Source organism: Canis aureus, chromosome 30 (genome assembly GCF_053574225.1).
Source record: "Canis aureus isolate CA01 chromosome 30, VMU_Caureus_v.1.0, whole genome shotgun sequence".
Classification (NCBI taxonomy): Eukaryota; Metazoa; Chordata; class Mammalia; order Carnivora; family Canidae; genus Canis; species Canis aureus.
Window position 1 is genome coordinate 38,243,671 of NC_135640.1, and position 21,411 is coordinate 38,265,081.

Consider the following 21,411-nt stretch of genomic DNA (forward strand, 5'->3'; position numbering starts at 1 on the left):
ATGCACAGTGAAAATGAGAGAAAACAGGCAAAGAGAAAGGCAACCTGTTGGAAGCCTTTGATGCCAGGCTAAAGAGTTTGGCCATTCTCCAAGGAGACATTGCAAAGTCTTTAGAAGGGAATGACAGGCTAAGATCTGAACACAAATTTCTCCCACGAGAATTAAAGATGGAGTAGACCATAGGTGGCCTACAGATGTTTGCTTGGGACCAGATTGTTTTTATTTAGTTAGTTTTTTTAGATTTTATTTATTCATGAGACACAGAGAAGCAGAGACATAGGTAGAGGGAGAAGCAGGCTCCCTGTGGGGAGCCTGATGTAGGACTGGATCCCAGGACCCTGGGATCACGACCTGAGCCATAGGGAGATGCTCAACCACTGAGCCACCCAGGTGCCCCCCAGATTATTTGTTTAATTGGCCAACATAAGCATATGAAGCGACCGGAACTCAATAGGAAAACCACTTGGCGTTATCTTTTAAAGGTAAGCAAACAATCTATGATTCAGTAATTCACTCTTAGAAATATATCCAACAAAATTGCTTACATCTGTTCTCCAGGAGACACAAAGTGGAGTATTCGTAGCTAACCTATTTTCATAGGCCCAACCAGCGGCAGCTTAAATGCCCATCAGCAGGAGAGTGGATGAATGAGTGGAAGACTATCAGCCATGACAAAGAGCTCTCTGCAATTACACCCAGCAAGTGGATGAATCTCATAAACACTACGTTGAAAGCCAAGATGCTAAATCCAAAAGAATACATAGTGTGATTCCATTCATATAATGTACAAAGGCAGGCAAATGTAGTCTATTAGAAGTCAGGGTATTAGTGCCTCTTTGAGTGTGGGATGGGGAGCTAGTGACTGGATGAGAAAGACTTCAGGGGGCTGGTCATGTTTTCTATTTCTTGATCTGGATGTTGATTGCACTGTTTATCAATATTTTTAAGAATTTTTTTTAATTTATTAGCACTTGTAAGATTCCTCCTTTTTACTGCTAAATTGTATTCCACTGTATAGATGTACCAAACAGTTTTACATCAATTCCCTATTATTTGCTTTCAAATGGTGTCCAGTTTTTTGCTCCTACAAAGGATGCTACAACATATAACCATGTACGTGTATGTGCTTTTCCTATAAAACCAGGAAGCTGGTCCCACTTGTTGCTAAACCTAAACACACACCCAATACAGGCACTAAAACTAGGCAGTGCTTGATCAAAGTGGGAATCTGTGCTAGATGTTCCAGAATGTTGGATCGGCACATGAAAACATTTTTAAAATTCCTTAAGAATTCTTAGCATCTTTGCATAGTGGTGGTATCCTCACCACCACTCCACTCAGAGATCCGCATGTCCCACTTTGGAAAATCATGCACTGACACAGTCTGGTTGATGATACAGAGGTGGCTGAGGATTTCTAGAGAGGAGAATTCTGAGCGTAATCTAGGGCAGAACTGCTGGTGATGTCAGGGTTCTGAGGGAAATTGAGAGGGTGAAATCAATAACAGCGAGAAATTTCTTGCCCTGTCTCGGGTGTCTCAGGTACTGGGGATGTAGCTATGAACACAAGGGTCAAGCCTCCCTGTCCTCATGGGGCTCATTCTAGTGGGAATACGATAAATAAGTAAACAAGATCCTTTCATATAGCGATAGTGCCTTGAAGGAAGAAAAAAATGTCACAATAGAGAGCATGCTGGGGCTGCTGTCAATAGGATAGTCAGGGAGGGCCTCTGAGGAGAGAAGTGAAAGGTTAAGATGTCTTGAGCCTTTGGTGGCTCTGATGGAGAAGGCTTCTGGACAGAGGAAACAGCTAGTACAAAGGTCCTGAGATAGGATCAGCCTTGGTGTGTTTGAAGAAGGGAAATGTGGTTAGAGAAGGAAGCACTGTCGGGTACGTGTAAGGCAGTGAGGAAGCAATGAAGGGGGGCTGAGGTCATTGGTCTGCTCTCCCAAGTGGAGCTGAGGTCAGGCTGAGAGGCTGATACATGAGGTCAGTTGTTGCCAGAAGGAAGACCTAGGAGACTGGATGAGACCTTGTAAAGCAGTCTAGCTAAGGAATGTTGGCTCTGGGGAAGGAGATCCGTGGAAGGAGGGATTTGGGATATCTTTTGGTGGAAGGATCTGACAGGACGACCTCTGTGCTGAATGAGTCGGCTAGAAATGCCAGAACACAGCCCTAAGATGACCCATGGTTGTTGAAGTCACCATGCACTGCATGTTTCTAGCCTGGTTGCAAACTTTATGGATTCGTGACTATATAAATAATTATGATTAGCTAATTTACTTGGAATTCTTGTTATTATGAGTCTCCTGTTCGGCAGTCCATAGTACTGATTGGTATTTTGGAAAGAACATTAAGCCAGCTAGAAAGTGGTCATGTTATTTATTCTTCTCTGCTCACAGGTGAATCTTAACTTTTCCAAACATGGAAAGGAAGCATCTTAGTCTGTGCCGGCTGCTGTAACAAAATACCACAGACTGGTGGCTTATAAACAACAGACATTTATTTCTCTCAGTTCTGGAGGCTGGGAAGTCCGAGATCTAGGCAGTGGTAGTTTTGATGTTTTGTGAGAACCTATTTCCTGGTTCATAGATGGCTGTCTTCTTGCTGTGTCCTCAGCTTGGAAGAAAGGGGAAAGCAGATCTCTGGGGTCTTTTTATTTTTTATTTTTTAAAATTTTGTAATAAAGATTTTATTTATTCATGAGAGACACGGAGAGAGGCAGAGACATAGAGGAAGAAGCAGGCTCCTCGCAGGAAGCCCGATATGGGACTCAATCCCCGGAGTATGGGATCACTCCCTGAGCCAAAGGCAGATGCTCAACCACTGAGCCACCCAGGCATCCCTCTGGGGTCTTTTTAAAAGGGAACTGATCCCATTCACAAGGGCTCCCCCTCACCCCTCCCGACCTAGTCAGGTCCCAAAGGCCCTTCCCTCCAGGTACCATCCCAATAGGGATTAGGTTCAACATTTGAATTTTGGAAGAGCACTTTCAGCTCAGGAACACTCTGCATCTCTTCCAGATCACTCAGTTTCTGTGGCTTCCAAAGAGAATCACCCTCTCAAGACGGGCAGCCACTTCATACTATTGGAGAATCGAGCAGAAATACTCCATTGTTAAGGGGCACTCACTCATTCTACCTGACTCGTGAGATCACACGAAAGAGTTCTGGTTTTTGAAGGCAGATGCAGTGATGTAAATGTGTTCAGTTGACATGGTTTGAGGGATGCCTCATTTAAAACTTACAGGAGGAAGCTGTTTCCTTTTGGTTAGACGTTGCCCCACATATGTGGTTTGGAGGGTTGACCAGAATAACAACTAAAAGCAGAAAAAAAGGTTTCTCTTAATGCTACTTTTACATTACATTTGACTCTGGAGCAACATGGGTTTGAACTGCACAGGTCCAGATTTTATTCGATACATACAGTAGAGTACTGTAAATGAACTTTGTCTTCCACATGATTTTTTTTTTTATTTTTTTTATTTTTTTTTTTTTTATGATAGTCACAGAGAGAGAGAGAGAGAGAGAGGCAGAGACACAGGCAGAGGGAGAAGCAGGCTCCATGCACCAGGAGCCCGACATGGGATTCGATCCCGGGTCTCCAGGATCGCGCCCTGGGCCAAAGGCAGGCGCCAAACCGCTGCGCCACCCAGGGATCCCCTTTTTTTACATTTTTTAATTTAAATTTAATTTGCCAACATGTGGGATGCCAGTGCTCATCCCATCAAGTGCCCTCCTCAGTTCCATATGGTTTTCTTAATAACATTTTTCTTTTCTCTAGCTTACTTTATTATAAGAATACAGTATATAATACTTTTTTTATTTTTTTAATTTTTTTTAATTTTTATTTATTTATGATAGTCACACAGAGAGAGAGAGAGAGAGGCAGAGACACAGGCAGAGGGAGAAGCAGGCTCCATGCACCGGGAGCCCGATGTGGGATTCGATCCCGGGTCTCCAGGATCGCGCCCTGGGCCAAAGGCAGGCGCTAAACCGCTGCGCCACCCAGGGATCCCCCAGTATATAATACATATACAAAATATGTGTTAATTGGCTCTTTACTGGTAAGGCTTTTGCAACAATAGGCTATTAGTAGTTAAGTTTTGGGGTCGTTAAATGTTATAAATGGATTTTCAGGCATATGGGAGTTGGTTTCCCTAACCCCAGTGTTGTTCAAGGGTCAATTGTAATTTTTTATTTATTTTTATTTTTCTGGGCAGCCCGGGTGGCTCAGCGGTTGAGCGTCTGCCTTCAGCCCAGGGCGTGATCCTGGAGACCCGGGATCGAGTTCCACGTCAGGCTCCCTGCATGGAGCCTGCTTCTCCCTCTGCCTGTGGCTCTGCCTCTCTCTCTGTGTGTGTCTCTCATGAATAAATAAATAAAATCTTTAATAAACAAAGATTTTTTTTCTGAGTCCTTTCTCAGAAGCATTATAACTTTTTAAACAGATTTTATTTATCTGACAGAGAAAGAAAGCACAAGTAGGGGGAGCAGCAGAGGGAGATGGGGAAGCAAGGAGCCTGCTGTAGGGCTTAATCCCAGGACTCTGCAGTCATGACTTGAGACAAATGCAGATGCCTAACCAACTTCAGCCACCTAGGCACTCTGTTCAGAAGCATTATAATTGATAAAAAGAGTTCACTTTGACATAATTTTCATTAAGGAAAAACCAAGATGAGAGGGAACCTAATATGACATTTCATTATAATCAAATAATATAAAATATTATTCCCATCTGAATGTCTTCTCATTTTCCTTTCCATTCAGAGAAACCAGATACAGCATTATTAGCAAAAATAGATGAGCCTGGCTCTTGACTCCATTTTCAATTTTTTACATTTCTATAAGTTTGGAGTTATTTTAGAATAAAAAAATTTGACAGCTCATGAAAGATTTATTTAGAGATACATTCTTCTGGACATTTTCCAAAGCCTGTGAAAATTTGAGAATCAAATAAAATTAACTGCACTAATAATAATAATAATAATATTATAAAACTACTCTATTTGTATGTTCAGAAGGGTGTAGCATAACAGAGACTTAAAACATTTAAAAACTTATTTGGGGGGATCCCTGGGTGGCGCAGCGGTTTGGCGCCTGCCTTTGGCCCAGGGCGCGATCCTGGAGACCTGGGATTGAATCCCACGTCGGGCTCCCGGTGCATGGAGCCTGCTTCTCCCTCTGCCTGTGTCTCTGCCCCCCTCTCTCTCTCTCTGTGTGACTATCATAAATAAATAAAAATTTATTAAAAAAAAAAACTTATTTGGGGATCCCTGGGTGGCTCAGCAGTTTAGCGCCTGCTTTCGGCTCAGGGCCTGATCCTGGAGTCTGAGGATCAAGTCCCACGTCAGGCTCCCTGCATGGAGCCTGCTTTTCCCTCTGCCTATGTCTCTGCCTCTCTCTCTGTGTCTTTCACAAATAAATAAATAAAATCTTAAAAAAATACTTACTTGATTCTATCAGTATTTTTCTTAAATTGAAGTAAAATTCGCATAATATGCAATTAACTATTTTAAAGTGTACAATCCAGTGGCATTAGTACATTTACAGTGTCCAACAACTATCTAACAATACTAAACATGCTGCTTTTAAATATAATTTAACATTTGCATTTAAAATTTTTATATGGGGCAGCCCCAGTGGCTCAGCGGTTTAGCGCCACCTTCAGCCCAGGGCGTGATCCTGAGTCCTGGGATCGAGTCCCACGTCGGGCTCCCTGCATGGAGCCTGCTTCTCCCTCTGCCTGTGTCTCTGCCTCTCTCTCTCTCTCTCTCTGTCTCTCATGAATAAATAAGTAAAATCTTAAAAAAATAAAATAAAATTTTTATATGTGTTTTCTTTAACAAGTTAAAAAACACAGCAAAAAAACCCCACAGCAAATTAGCTCAGGTTATAAGCTGTTGCATTATAAGTTGTTACAATTTTCATTCTGATTATCTCCTCACACACATGTGGTTATGTGCACACACTCAAGACTGCTTGAATATTCAGCTATACTAAAATGCAGTTTACTAAGAGATCCTGATACTTCATTCATCATTAGGTATCTTGGATCCTAAAGTGGGCTGCCAACGTACAGAACACGTGCAGATTTCTGACAGCGAATGGGCACCATGAGGCTATGAAATTTGTGCATTTGAGGTCACTGCCTGTGCTTGGATTGTGCCAGTCACCAAAACAAACACCGCAGATTTAACTTAATTCATCTGAGTGTTGATATACCCCTAGTTCCCAATGGAAAGATTGTCAATTTGCTCTTTGATTCAACCCTGTGACTGCCACTACCACTGCCACCACCATCACCCACCCCCACCATCATCACTATTGTCACCATTATCATTATTACCACCACCACCACCACCAACATCATCATCACCATTACCATCATCACCACCACTACCACCATCACCACCATCACCATCACCATGAATATCATCATTTAGTAAAATCAAGTGGGCAAAGCTAGGAAAAGTTCAGTTTCCAGTAAATTGTGACTTCTCTTTGTTCATAGTGTTCTCACTATGTTGGAAATAGTTGAGGTATTTCACCTTGCATTTCAGTGCTGCCTTCTGGATGTGCCTGCCTCAAGATGAATCACCTTGCATTGGCAAGATGATCCCAAGTCACTCAAGTTCTGGGCACATCTCTAGCCACTGCTGACATTCCTTTGAATCTGTGGTAAAGATTTGGTTTCCATTAGAGAACTCGTTTCTCCAACCCCAGTCATGATCATGATTGGGTGAAAATTGACATAAAAGCCATGGATATAGGGCTTGCTAAACTCATTCTCTGAAGTCCTATGAGGAAGAAATGTCAGAGGCTCCAGGGCTAGTCCTTTTTTTTTTTTTTTTTTTTTAAGATTTTATTTATTTATTTATGAGACACACACACACACACACACACACACACACACACACACAGAGGCAGAGACACAAAGGGAGAAGCAGGCCTCATGCAGGGAGCCCGATGTAGGACTGGATCTGGGACTCCAGGACCACGCCCTTAACCGCTGAGCCACCCAGGGATCCCAAGACTAGTCCTGAACAAGAAATAGTTTGATGAAAGGCCCCATTTGTTCTTTGAATGATGTTTGTATTTTTCTGTCCACCTTGCTCTGGATTGATACCCATTTATAATGCTATCCCAATCTTTACTTTCTACAGGCTGAATGCCTTTAAAAAAGAAAAGAATTTGATAGTCTAGTATGGTACTTGGATGGAGTTGGTAGCAGCTGTGAGTCACTGGATTCTTCTTTTTCCATTGCTGTACTTGACTCAGGTTTTGAATTAAGAAATGGGGTACTTCTGTATTCTCTGTTTCGTTTTAGACCTGCAAGATCTAATGTTGTGTAATGATTTAGTTCCCCTTTGTGAATTATAGTCCCCGGAATGAACGGCGTCACTCTGTTCCCGAGTTGGTGAACAGCTTTAAGTATTTAAAGGAGACCATAACTGGGGCACCTGGGTGGCTCAGTTGGTTAAGCATCTGCCTTCAGTGCAGGTCATGATCCCAGGGTTCTGGAATCGAGCCTTGCTTTGGGCTCCCTGCTTGGTGTGGAGTCTGTTTGCTTCCCCACTCTTCCTTTCCCTCTGCTCCTCTCCCCCTGCTTGTGTTCTTTCTCTCTGTGTGTCTCAGATAAATAAATAAAATCTTAAAAATAAAGTAGACCATAACCTTATTGGCTCTATGGGTTGTATTTCTCACTGTAATATTAATTCTAGCACTATTTTTCCCAAACATGTACTTCTGTCAATTAAATGGTTGTCCCTCCTTTTGCCTGAATTCACTACTACCTCATTGGTTTGTCTGACCACTCAACTTAGCATGTAGAGCAACAGGTCTAGGACTTGCTTATTGATCCACCCTCAGTTCCATTGCTGATCTTCCTAAGGTTGGGAAGGATTCTTCTGCTGAATTTTGCTGTTTCAAACCACCTTTAAATCTAGCCCTTGGAACGTTGTAAATATTGCCGATGAAATTCACCAAGTTTTGGTGTCTGTTTGCCTAGCCACAGGACTTGTTGATCTTTGATACTTATCTTTGGTATGATCGTCTCTGTTGGTATCTGACAGTAAGTCCATATCTTAACCAGGATTTCAAATCCAGTTATTTGCATGATTTATGCTGATTTACAGAAGAAGACCAACATTCGTCATTGGATCTGTTCCACTCACAGATCTCAAAGTTGTGGGGTTTTTTTTTTTTTTTTTTAAAGATTTTATTTATTTATTCATGATAGTCACACAGAGAGAGAGAGAGAGGCAGAGACACAGGCAGAGGGAGAAGCAGGCTCCATGCAGGGAGCCCGACGTGGGATTCGATCCCGGGTCTCCAGGATCGTGCCCCGGGCCAAAGGCAGGCGCCAAACCGCTGCGCCACCCAGGGATCCCTGTGGGGGTTTTTAAAAAAGATTTTATCTATTTATTCATAAGACAGAGAGAGAGAGGCAGAGACATAGGTAGAGGGAGAAGCAGGCTCCCTGTGGGAAGCCCAATGTGGGACTCAATCCCAGGACTCCGGGATCATACCCTGAGCCAAAGGCAGATACTCAACCACTGAGCCACCCGGGTCCCCCCAGATCTCAAAGTTTTTAACAATAAAATTGTCAATTGAACTTTCTTTAGGGATCTCTCAGTCTCTGGTAAATGTCCCTGCTTTTCCTATTTTCCAGTCAGGTGTGTCTCTTATCTAATAGCTATTGTGGTGCTTCTGATTATTTCTCCGGTGGTGCTTGGAACCTTATGGCGTCCCTCTAACATTTCAACACCAAGTTCATGAATAAGCTGATAAGAGGCTGCTTCTCTGTGGAGTTGCTCTTGTTGTCATCTTCATTTTCACAATGATATGGTCTTTATAGTAGCTAGAATATTGCCCCCCCCCAAATGTCCACTGTTTAATCTCCAGAACCTGTGAATATGTTACCTTATGTGGCCAAAGGACTTGACATATGTAATAAAGTTAAAGATTTTTAAATGGTGGAGGGGAGATTATCCTGATTTATCCATCAAGATCCACTTCACTCAATAAGGAGGGTCAGGGTAGATGTGACAGTGGAAGCAGAGGTCAGAGTGGCATGATTGCTGGCTTAACCTGAACTATATATAGACTGGTTGATCTTGAGATGTCTTGGCCTTCATACTTCCTTTCCACATGTTGGTAGAATAATTCAGCCTTTAGTTGTTAGTGCTTTCTTTGAGAGCTTTCCAAATGAAGCAATAGGGGAGATCTGAGTCATTCAAATTGGGTTGTCTTTGAAGGCCAGGTACTGCTGGTCCTTTCCCACCACTGCTGTACAGTCAAGGACATTTTTCAATGTTTTGTTTTGTTTAAATTCTTGCCTTACCAGGAATCAGTGTTCCTACTCCTTGGGAGGATGCGGTAGTGAAGTGGGGTATAGTAGGGGTGGAGAACGGTGATGTCCTCTTCTTCTGCCTGAAAGGCAGACACTAGAAGGGAGGCAGGGAGGCAGGAGGAGATGCTATCATTTCATGAGATTGCTTCTCCCTCCTAATTTATCTATGTCTCTAGTGAGAAGAGGAGCCAGTAGCCTGGCTATGGCTTCGGATAGTCCAGCAGCAGGGAAAGGCAGAAAGATAAGCTCCAAGCCTGTCTTTTAGTTTGGTCAGTTCAGCCTCACCTACCAGCCAAGATGGCATTCCATGGAAAGAATTCTCTCTACCACATTGAATACCTCATGTTTTCTTGAAGCAGAAATGTGCAGTGGTGAGAGAAAAACTCTCTTTAAGGGCCTGATATACAAGGGACATCAATTTAGATTTCTTTCTAGGTCAGCATGACTGTACACAAGCATTGTTCAAACCAGAAGCCTGATTTATGGCCCACCACCCAGGCATTGTACACGTGCTTTGTGAATGAGAAGCCTAAAGGAAAACCATCTTCTCCTTGAGATAGCGATCAATACTTGTATGCTTATATGCTAATCTACAATCTTTTGAACTTTTACAAGATGTAAAAAAAGTAAAACTGTTCGTTCTCCAGAGCACTTTCTTCCCTGTGAAGCGCCTGTTTCCTGGGCAGCTGCTCAGGAAACTTGGCTCAAATGAAACTCTTCTCTTTAAATTTTTAAAAACGTTTTGTGCATTTTGCATCACCCTTTCTTGGCATAGTGGGCAGGATATCAGAGCAGCTAGCCTGAGAAACACCTGGGGGTCCTCTGGGCCTCATGCTTGGTATCACCAGGGGCCTTTTGTGCCCCTTCAGCTTTTTATCCCCTCACAGGTGTATCTGGTGAGTTCTCCTAATGACCAGACATCTTAATTTAAGTTAACAGTCTTGACTTATTTAAGCTATTAAGGGTTACTGGTAATGTTCTGTAGGTGGGAATAATCTAGAGAGGTTGGAATTATGGGTAGGTTGTTTCAATTTGACATTATACTAATTGATGTTACTAATATAAAACTTGAGTAAATTTTCTAGCTAGAAATAAGAGAGACTGAATCACTCAGCTTTGAAGAAAAGGGACACTTGTCCCTTCTGGCCTAACAGCACTTTCAGGTGACGACGGAAGTGTGTGAGGGTATTCCTTGAGATGTGTAAGGGTTCCATAGGGATCATCTCCTGTTTCATAAAGTGATTGACACATCTGGGGACACACACATAAGGATTGATCATCCAGTGCTTCAAGTCTCACTCAATGGTCCTTTTTTTCTTTTTCTTTCTTTTTTTTTAAAGTAGGCTCCACACCCAGCATGAGCCCAACACGGGGCTTGAAATTACAACCCTGCCATCAAGACCTGAGCTGAGATCAAGAGTCAGATGCTTAACTGACTAAGCCACCCAGGTGCCCCCACCTCCTCAATGGTCTTAGAGCTCACTGGGGGAAACTGAGACACATAAGAGAGTGTATTATGGCTATTTGGAAGTGACACAAGCAGTACCCTCTTGATCCATCACACTCAATATCCTTAGATTTTGCTCAAGCCCTATTCCAAAATGAAAACCAAAATGGGTAGGGAATTGTGCTTTAAAAGCCAAAACAGGGATCCCTGGGTGGCGCAGCGGTTTGGCACCTGCCTTTGGCCCAGGGCGCGATCCTGGAGACCTGGGATCGAATCCCACATCAGGCTCCCGGTACATGGAGCCTGCTTCTCCCTCGGCCTATGTCTCTGCCTCTCTCTCTCTCTCTCTCTGTGACTATCATAAATAAATAAAAATTAAAAAAAAAAAAAAAGAAAGCCAAAACAGCTCCTAGAAAACCAACAACCACCCACAGGATCTTCAGCAGGCTATATGTACAAGACACACAGAGCCACTACTTGCAAGTGCTTACTTAAGGGGGAAACATTTTTTCTTTTCTTTTCTTTTTTTACAACATGGGTGTGACCTCATGACCCTGAGATTAAGACCCTTAGACCAAGACCTGAGCTGAGACCAAGAGTTGGACGCCCAGCTAGCTGCCTGAGCCACCCAGGTGCCCCAGTGGGAAAATTTAAGGATGATCTGAATCTCAGGTGGTCCAAATGCAGTCCTTTTGATATATCTAAATTAGTTTTCTTTTCTTTTTAAGATACTATTTTAAGTAATCTCTACACCCAATGTGGGGCTCAAACTTACAACCCCTAAATCAAGAGTTGCATACTCTACCAACTGAGCCAGCCAGGCACCCCCTATATTAGCTTTTTTTTTTTTGCATGCACAATTAGAGAAAGTGTGCTACAAGACTAAGGAATGAGAAAGTAGAAAGCTATTTGGTTGAATCAGTGAAGCCCTTGGCTTTTGGGAGGAACTAACACTCCAAGGTATTCTGGGCCTCATTTGGTTTATTTGTTGCTGTAGCTTTTGGCATCTTTGGACAAAACCAGCTAGGTTATATTGGAAAATGGGAAATGACTAATTCACAGGTCCATAAATTATAATGCTATCTTGCAGTTTGATTTGTTTTAATAAAAGGGAGATATTTGGAAATTGGGTCTTTAATGTCCTCTCCACAGATATTAATGAAACAAAGGCTGGATTTTGTTTGCATCTTGTTTGTGTGTATATGTCCATGTGTGTTATAAATATGAGATATTTTTTCTACCTCTGGAGGGCATTGCTAAAATTAAGTTGCAAAAGAGTTCTATTTACTTGGCTTAAAGGCAAGTGCTTATAAGAATTAGACATTCTAAAACTTAGAAAGATAGAGATTGACCCAAATGTTTTTCAAGTTTACATGATCTGGAAAAATGTTCAATATTAAAACTAGTTTAAGTTTGTTGGTTTAATAAGACCTGTGTTTAGAGTGATCTGCATTAAGTATAAAACTATTATTCTACGAAGGTTTACTAAAAATAAAATAAGCTTATGTCATCTCTGGTGCCATTTTCAGCAAAAGATGACTTAAAATGATGATTGATTTAGTCTGTTTCATGTTTACGTGGCTAATTGTTACACACAAATAGGTTAAGTAAGTAAAAAGGTTTGTAGCTTTCAAAATCTTTGGTAACCTGAAACTTTGAGTTTTGCTAAGTTAAATGATAAATTTGGTTGAATTCATTGGGTATCTAAGTCTTTGCCAAATAAGATAGAATACTGGAACACTGATTACTGAACGTAAGTTTGCCTTTGCCTTCTTATTGCAGAGAAACTGAGGATACTAGGTCTTTCGGTAAACATATTTTGTGTTTTACCAAAAGTTGTACTATAAAAAAAATGTTAGCTAGAAATTATGAAATGTATTTATAAATTTCTGATCTAAAGTGTTCTTCTGTAACAGTTCAAAGTGGTTACTACTTAATTTTTACTAGAAATTAAGGTTTCTAAGCATTAAGAATTCTGATAAATGTGCTTGAGACTGTTAGAAAATGATAGCAACTCTGTAGGATAGGAAGGTAAGATGTGTTTTTGAAAAGAAAGGTATGAGGAATGGGAATATATGTTTGTTGAGGGAAAGGAAACTAATTTTGTTCTCAAATGAGACTGGTTATTTAGAGAGAGAAGGCTTAGGACAAAAATCTAAATGAAAAGGAAAGTTGTAGGTCTGTGAAGGGGTATCGTTGGAAAATAATTTTATGCATGGCCAAGACTAATTAAGATTGGAATGAGTTTAAAAATTTTAAAAGATTTTATTTATTTGAGAGAGAGTGAGAGTGAGAGCGAGAGCACAAGCAGAGAGGAGAGGGGCAGAGGGAGAGGGAGAAGCAGGCTCGCCCCTGAGCAGGGAGCCTGACATGGGGCTCCATCCCAGGACCCTGGGACCATGAGCTGAAGGCAGACGCTTAACTGACTGAGCCTCCTCACGCCCAAATGTTAAGTTTTATAGTGATCTGTAATACTATTTAGGCAAGTGCTTTGAAACCATCTGAGCTTTTAAACAAAACTTCCCAAAGATTTGAATTGTAAATGAAATCCTTTTCACTAGTTATGGTTGCTTATTTGTTGTGTTAAGTTATATGGGAAGCATTGTTAAACAAATGATGATTAATCTTCTTAGGTTATATTGTATGGGTAAATGCTATAACTTTTTAAAGGTTTATTTACTTTGAGAGAGAGCGAGCGAGAGAGAGAGCATGTGTGTGAGGATGTGAATGAGGGGGAGGGGCAGACACAGAGGGAGAGAAAAATCCCAGCAGACTCCCTGCTGAGCACAGAGCTCCACGCAGGGCTCAATTCCACAACCCTGAGATCATGACCTGAACCAAAATCAATAGTCGGATTCTCAACCAACTGAGCCCTCAAGGCAGTCTGAAATGCTATAACTATTTTAGAAATTATATGAATCCCTAAAATTTTAATATGATCTGGTATAAGGTCATCAGTTGACATTCTAATTATTGAAATGTGTGTTAACACATTTCTTTGTCAACTGCATTGTAATAAACTCCAATCAGATCTTTAACCATGTCCATTCTGAGTCTTTTTGCCATTTATAGTTACTGTTCTGATGCTCTTGAAAATGTGTTTCACCTGTAAGGAGATTCATGAAAAGGACTTTTTGACAAACACAGGTTTCTGATTTTTTTAGATCACAACACTAAGCTGAGAAAGAATTTCCAGAACTGTTGGGAAAACTGCATTCAAACAGAACAAGAACTAATAATATGGGACTGAATGAATTGAGGAAGATGATTATGATTTTTATGACTTTTGTTTGAAACATTACTGATCCTTTAAAGTCTGCTCTTCCAGATTTAAGGAAACCTTTTCTCTTAAGGTATCTGTGAATTGCAGAAATATGATGATATACATTTTTTAAAAAAGATTTTGGGGATCCCTGGGTGGCGCAGCGGTTTGGCGCCTGCCTTTGGCCCAGGGCGCGATCCTGGAGACCCGGGATCGAATCCCACATCGGGCTCCTGGGCATGGAGCCTGCTTCTCCCTCTGCCTGTGTCTCTGCGCCTCTCTCTCTCTGTGACTATCATAAATAAATACAAATTAAAAAAAAAAAGATTTTATTTATTTACTCATGAGAGACACAGAGAGAAAGAGGCAGAGACACAGGCAGAAGGAGAAGCAGGCTCCAAGCAGGGAGCCTGATGTGGGACTTGATTCCAGGACTCCAGGATCACACCCTGGGCTGAAGGCGGTGCTAAACCTCTGAGCTACCAGGGCTGCCCGATGATATACATTTTTATGTATTTTGTGAACAAACTGAAACATTTATCTTTTCTATCTGAAATCTTCCAAAATTCAGAAACCTTCAGTGAGTATTCTTTCTTTCAGAACAGTTAGAATTGTTTGCATATGTTCAATAAGAATCTGTTCTCCCTTAAAAATTTAAAAAAAAAAAGGGATCCCTGGGTGGCGCTGCGGTTTGGCGCCTGCCTTTGGCCCAGGGCACGATCCTGGAGACCCGGGATCGAATCCCACGTCGGGCTCCCGGTGCATGGAGCCTGCTTCTCCCTCTGCCGGTGTCTCTGCCTCTCTCTCTCTCTCTCTCTCTCTGTGTGTATGACTATCACAAATAAATAAAAATTTAAAAAAAAAATAAAAAAAAAAAAAAAAAAAAAGAATCTGTTCTCCTTGTAACAGGCCACCATTGGAAACATTGGTTATTTTACCAAGACTTAGACTGGAATGTCATATTTGAGAGAGACATGCATAGGCTCAGATATGACCAGACAGCTTTAAGGAACTAAGGCTGACTTTCTGGAGCCAGTAAAGCCCCTTAAAAATGTTGGCCTGCTATCTTGCTTGCAGAGTTTCCAGCAGCCTCACAAGATGAGTAAAGAATGTCACTTCCTGGCAAGGAAGTGCCTCAGGATATTTTGGGGACCTCAAAAAGAAGAATTCACCCAAATCTACAGGTATTGTAGGCAAATCTGACAGCAAGAATAGAATTTGGTTTGGGTTCTGGCCTTGACAGGCTACTAAAAATTCAATCTAAAGTTTCTTATAGGGGCAGCCTGGGTGGCTCAGCGGTTTAGTGCTGCCTTCAGGCCGGGGCCTGACCCTGAAGACCTAGGATCAAGTCCCACGTCGAGCTGCTTCTCCTTCTGCCTGTGTCTCTGACTCTCTCTCTCTCTCTCTCTGTGTCTCTCATGAATAAATAAATAAAATCTTAAAAAAAAATAAAGTTTCTTATAAAAAAGTTTCAGCAAAGCAGATTTTTAAAAACACTATACAGTCAATCACTATTCATACGCTGTTTATGTAAGTAATTAGGCCAAGTTGATTGAAATGGGGTTTATATTGCAAATAAAATGATATTAATTTGGTTATCTTTGGTAAAAAATGAGGGTGATTATAGAAAATGTTTCAATAGCACATCTTTGTAGATATTAGATTTTAATACTATCCATTATAAACTGGACTCAATTCTGATTTCTTTTAGTGTCTTCCAATGCCTGGCTACAACTCTTCAAACAAACATTTTGATTTTTCTCCCACCTTTCTGACTTTGAGAATTAAAACTCCTTTTCCCTGAAGCCCTGAAAACTAAAAAAAAAAAAAAAAAAAAAGATGTAAAGAAATCATTGCAATAGCTCCTGAATAGACAAAATCTTTGTGCCTAATTGCTTAGTGAACCACTGAAGGATCATCAGAGACATTTGAACGACAAACTAGGATGAGAACTAGATGACAGGGTAGATTGCTTTCCCAAGATTTGGGACCGGTTTGTATTTCTACTCTTTTTAAAAACAAAAAACAAAAAACAAAAAACAAAAAACAATTGTATTAGAAGATAGTAAACCTACATGTTTGCTCTCACCTCCTCCTTTTTTTATGTCCTGATAAAATATCATGGTTACTTGCTGATTTAACTAATATAACTTTGAATATTACCCAAATACTTTATTATGATAAGAACTTAGATAAAATGTTTATGACCTCTTGGACTTACTCTAATGTTCCTTTTAGTACATTGGAGCTTATAAAGTACCTCTGTTAGGAAAAGCCTTTCAAGAAGTGCTATCTAACTCAGATAGCATTATATATAATACTCAACAGGTTGACCATTGTGTCTGTGTAGACTTAGGTGATGATGTATTAAGAAAGTTCCCTAGGTCCAATGTGAGAAACTTACTGGCAGTTTGTTCAACATGCAAAATATCCAGCATACTCACAAACCATGTTTTTGTGGGTGGAGTCACCTAAGACAAAATAAGAAAAAAAGGGCATCTATCAAAGATGCTGCTTTGGGAGGAACTTGGTGGACTCAATCATCTCCTAAATCTAATTTTGACATTCATCCCAGAAGCTTCTGAGGTAACTATGGGTCAATGGCCTTCTTTATTAACTACAGAAACCCAACATGTACAGCTCTCCTAATCTGTGGAAAATCATTGAAGATCCCTGTAACTTATATAAATATTCAATTACTGCCTTGGTACCCAAACTTAGGGCCAACTGGACTTGTCATAATGGGAATAGAAACTATTGTAAATGCCACCAGAGTTCTTCCCATTGGAGAAAGATGGGGCTTATTACGCAATGATTCTTATTGGATTCCAATATCTTCTGACATCTGTGAATTCAGGAAAAACATATGGTTAGGCCCTAAACAACAATGGAGCCCTGAATTCACTGTAACTTGGCCTGTAATGGCTATGCCTATACAAACTAACATGATATATGGGAAAAGAAGATGTTGTTGGCAAGGTTTGCAAAACACCTTTGTAATACTTCTTGATTTATTTATTTTTTTTTTTTAAATTTTTTTTTATTTATTTATGATAGTCACAGAGAGAGAGAGAGAGAGAGGCAGAGACACAGGCAGAGGGAGAAGCAGGCTCCATGCACCGGGAGCCCGATGTGGGATTTGATCCCGGGTCTCCAGGACCGCGCCCTGGGCCAAAGGCAGGCGCCAAACCGCTGCGCCACCCAGGGATCCCACTTCTTGATTTATTTTGTAACCAGAGTACTTTTCATCATAACTCTACTGTTATATGGTGAAATACTGGCTTTCTATTCTAATAAAAATTACACTAATATTAATATCGATAACCAAATGTTTTGGGAGATAGAATTACAACCACTACAAGATGTAGTTATCAATGGAAACTAACTGGCCAGAGAAATTGTTGCATGTAATAACAGAAAACTTAATTACCATTTTAAACCAATCAGCTCAAACATATCACAAGGCACCAATAACTACAGAGAGAAAATAGACACTACAATTAATTCAATATCACAAAATACCTCTAATGGATTTTTTCCAATTCTTTTCCTTTTTTTTTTTAAGACTTTATTTATTTATTCATGTGAGACACAAGGAGAGAGAGGCAGAGCCACAGAGAGAGGGAGAAGCAGGTGGAGAAGCAGGCTCCATGCGGGGAGCCCAACTTGGGACGTGATCCTAGGTCTCCAGGATCACACCCTGGGCTGAAGGCGGCACTAAACCGCTGAGCCACCCAGGCTGCCCCAATTCTTTTCTTTCTAATTCTGTACCTAGTCCCCATAAATTGCTTCAAATGTCAATAATTGGATTTTTATTGCTATTTATGTATTTATGTTATAAATGTTACAAAAATGAAGGCAAAAATTCATCTCAAAGTACAATACAATGTTTGCATGACAATTTGATCTCATTGAAAAAAATATATATCAACTATAACATTCCCTGCTAAAGGCCATACTGTTCACACCCCTCCCTCCCTTACATAGACTCCTGGGGTGACTTAAATCGAATCTAGCATTGAGGGACATGATGGATCGAGGGCAGATAAGCAGTCACTCTGGCATCAAAGGGCAAAATAATGATCGCCAATGCTTTCTGTAAAAAATTATTAATCCAAAGGGGGAAATGATGAGAGAAGAACTGTCTAAAGGCCTGATATATAAGGAATGCCATTTTAGATTTCTTTTCCAGTCAACACGACTGTATATAAACTTTGTTCAAACCAAACCCCAAACCTGACTTCTCCGCCCACCACCCATGCATCCTACATCTGCTTTGTGCATAAGTAGCCTAAAGGAAACCATCTTGTCCCTAAGATATTGACCAATGCTTCTTCTCCCTGCATTCCTCTGTGATAAAACTCATGATTCCGGCCTATATGCTAATCTATAATCTTTTGAGCTTGTATAAGATGTAAAAAACGTACATAACCCTGTAAAGATTGATCAGAGAAAGCTTTCTTTTTTTCCCCATCAAGAGCATGTTTCCCAAGCAACTGTTCTCATTTGGGCTGGAAGAACGCTTTCTTACTTTCAGAGATTCTAAGAGGTTTCCTCATTTTGCAGAGACAGTAGAACCACAGCTCCTTGATTCATTTGATTAGAATTCGTTCTCAAAATCCAGCCTTTGCAGAGGGGCAGCTAAACATCTTTTATTTTTATGGATTTGTTTTTTGAGAGAGAAAGAGCCCACCCAGCACAAGTGGGGGGGGGGGTGCAGAAGAAGAGGGGGAGAGAATCCTGAGCATGCTCCAGGTCAGTGCAGAGCCCATCTCAGCACCTTGAGACCATGACCTCAGCTAAAATCCAGAGCAGGAGGCTTAACCAGTGAGTCACCCAGGTGCCCCCAGCCAAACAGACCTTTTGCATTTTCTACTATATGCAAACATGAATTGGGATTATTTTGCCATAAAACCTCATTTCACCTAAATTTAGGTAATTACAGACTGATTGTGAACAGCACCTTCTGATTAATACTTTTTTTTTTTTTTTAGGTATGCAGCTTAGTAAATTTAGATTTCAATGCTTTGTTTTGAAATGCAAACCTACATTTTGCATATAATCACAAAACGTTTCTTTTTTGCGCTCACTCGCTACCGTAATTACAGTAGTTTATCATCTATGGGGAGGCTTATTTATGCATCTATAAAATTCATAAAATAAACTTCTCTAGGAATAAAAGTCAGGCAGTTTTTTTTTTTTTTTTTTAAAGGTGCACATTATATAAAAATAACAACTGGTTCGCAGCTCTTCCAGCCAAACTGGGGCTGGTGGCAGCCCAACCACCACCAGGGCTTGGAAACCCGGGGGCAGGGCGACGGGGTGGGGGCAGGGTGCGGGCCGGCTACGGAAGCCGGAAGGGCCAAAGGACTCCGCTGGAGCGCGTCCGCCCCGGCCTCCCCGCCCACTGTGGCGCAGTGCGCAGGCGCGGCGCTGCGCCTCGGCGGCCGCGCGGGCCCCACTGCGCAGGCGCCCGCCCGGCGTGGGCGCCGGCGTGGTCCCCATGGAGTTACCTTAGCGGAGCCCGCAGCTCCGGGAGCAGCGGGGATGAGCGGCGCGGAGGCCGACCGCTGGGCGTGGCTGCTGGTGCTCAGCTTCGTGTTCGGGTGCAACGTCCTCAGGATCCTCCTCCCTTCCTTCTCCTCCTTCGTAAGTGGCTGCCTTGCCTTCCCCGGGGCCGGTGGGTCGCCGCCTCGGTCCCCGGCGAGCTCGGGCGTGCACACGGGGGTCCCGGACCGGCCGCCGAGGCGTCTCGGTCGGGCGGTTCTGCATTCGAGATTTTTATTATTATTATTTTTTAGTTGCTAGGGTCTACAAGTTGCAAAGCTTTATCCCCCCCTCCCTCCCCGAATCCGGATTTCTGGATTCTCGGGGAGGGGAAAGAATGACCTGGCAACACTTGGCCGCGTCTCCAGGTGGCAGCAGCCCGCGGACCGGGAGGTTCTCGGTGCACCCCCTCCCCCTCCCCCCTCCCCCCGCCCGCCGCGCTCAGTGCTCTATCCCCGGGTCCCCCGAGGCGTGCAGCAGCCCTCGCTGCAGGGGCCCCGAGCCTCTGCCCACGGAGGCCCCGGCCTCCTGCATGCAGCGCCCGTCTGCAGATGGAAGGATCTCAGGGTGCAGCCGCCCCTCGATCTTGCAGCCCGAGGCCGCGCGCTTTGCATGGGCATCAGTACATTAGCTCGTGTCCAGTTGTCACCGCTGCTGTAAGATGCAGATGTCATCCCGTCTCCCTTCACCTCCCAGCGGAGGCCTCTGACTCAGAGGGTCCGGTCGTTTGCACGGGGTCATCCAGCTGGTGACTGCTGGGTTGCACGCTGATCCTTGGTTTGTGATTCTCCCTTTTTTTTTTTTTTTTGTCCCTCTGCCCGTTGGGGGCACAGGTATAGGTTTGGGGGCAAATGTGATGAGGTGTGTGTGTGGGAAACAGGGAGCTGTTCCCTGGGGAAGGGCGCCCCCTTTATGCCCACAGCGGGAGTCTGACAGCCTGAAAGACCTCGAAGACTGGGTGCACGCCTTGTAGCTTTGGGGGAAGCGCAGTTCTGTGATCTCCTGATGTAAATTGGCGGCGTGTGTATGGGCGGGGAGGGGGTGGTATTTAAGCCTAGACACAATTTTTTTATTCTGCTAGCATTCATGGAGCACCTGTTTTGTGTAAAACTCTACTCTAGGGTTGTACTACCTAGGCTTGGGGGATTCTTTCTTTCTTTTTTAAATTTTTATTTATTTATTCATGAGAGACCTAGGCAGAGACACAGGCAGAAGGAGAAGCAGGCTCCATGCCGGGAGCCCGACGTGGGATCCCGGTCTCCAGGACCACACCCTGGGCTGAAGACAGCACTAAACCACTGAGCCACCCAGGCTGCCCAAGGGGGATTCTTTCTTAACTCCCCACACCCCTTTGATACTACCTGGGTCTTTAAATGATGTCCCAGGTACTTAGCATTGCATAGGAAGATTCTTGAAGAGCTGGCCTCTGCCCCCCTTTTTTTTTCTTTTTTTTTTTTTTTTAATAAAAATCTTCGTTAAATACACATAAAAGTTCCCATCTTAACCGTTTTTAAGTGTATATAGTTCAGTGGGATTAAATAATCCACATTATTCTGTTACCATCAACCACCATCCATCTCTAGAGCTTCTCCATCTTCTGTCCATTAAACAGTAAGTCCCTATCCCTCTTTTGCCTCACCCTTGGCAACTACAGTGCTTTCTGTCTTTATGAATTTTTTAAGACACAGGCAGAGGGAGAAGCAGGCTCCCTGTGGGGAGCCTGATTCGGGACTTGATCCCAGGACCCTGGGTCACGCCCTGGGCTGAAGGCAGCCGCTCAACTGCTGAGCCACCCAGGTGT

At 42.5% G+C, this 21,411-nt stretch overlaps 1 protein-coding gene across 3 annotated transcripts in view; it reads left to right on the forward strand.

Moving 5' to 3' along the window:
- The window catches only part of GET1 (guided entry of tail-anchored proteins factor 1), a 37,578-nt gene that overhangs the window by 1,734 nt on the left and 14,433 nt on the right, over window positions 1–21,411 (forward strand). The window contains exon 1 of one of the 3 annotated variants that reach the window (XM_077879242.1): window positions 19,515–19,712. The exons of the other annotated variants lie outside the window; for them this stretch is intronic. Within the exon in view, the coding sequence (XP_077735368.1) occupies window positions 19,611–19,712 (102 nt within the window). The 5' untranslated portion in view covers window positions 19,515–19,610. Of the gene's footprint in view, window positions 1–19,514; window positions 19,713–21,411 lie in introns of those variants that run through there. 3 annotated transcript variants of the gene reach the window in all.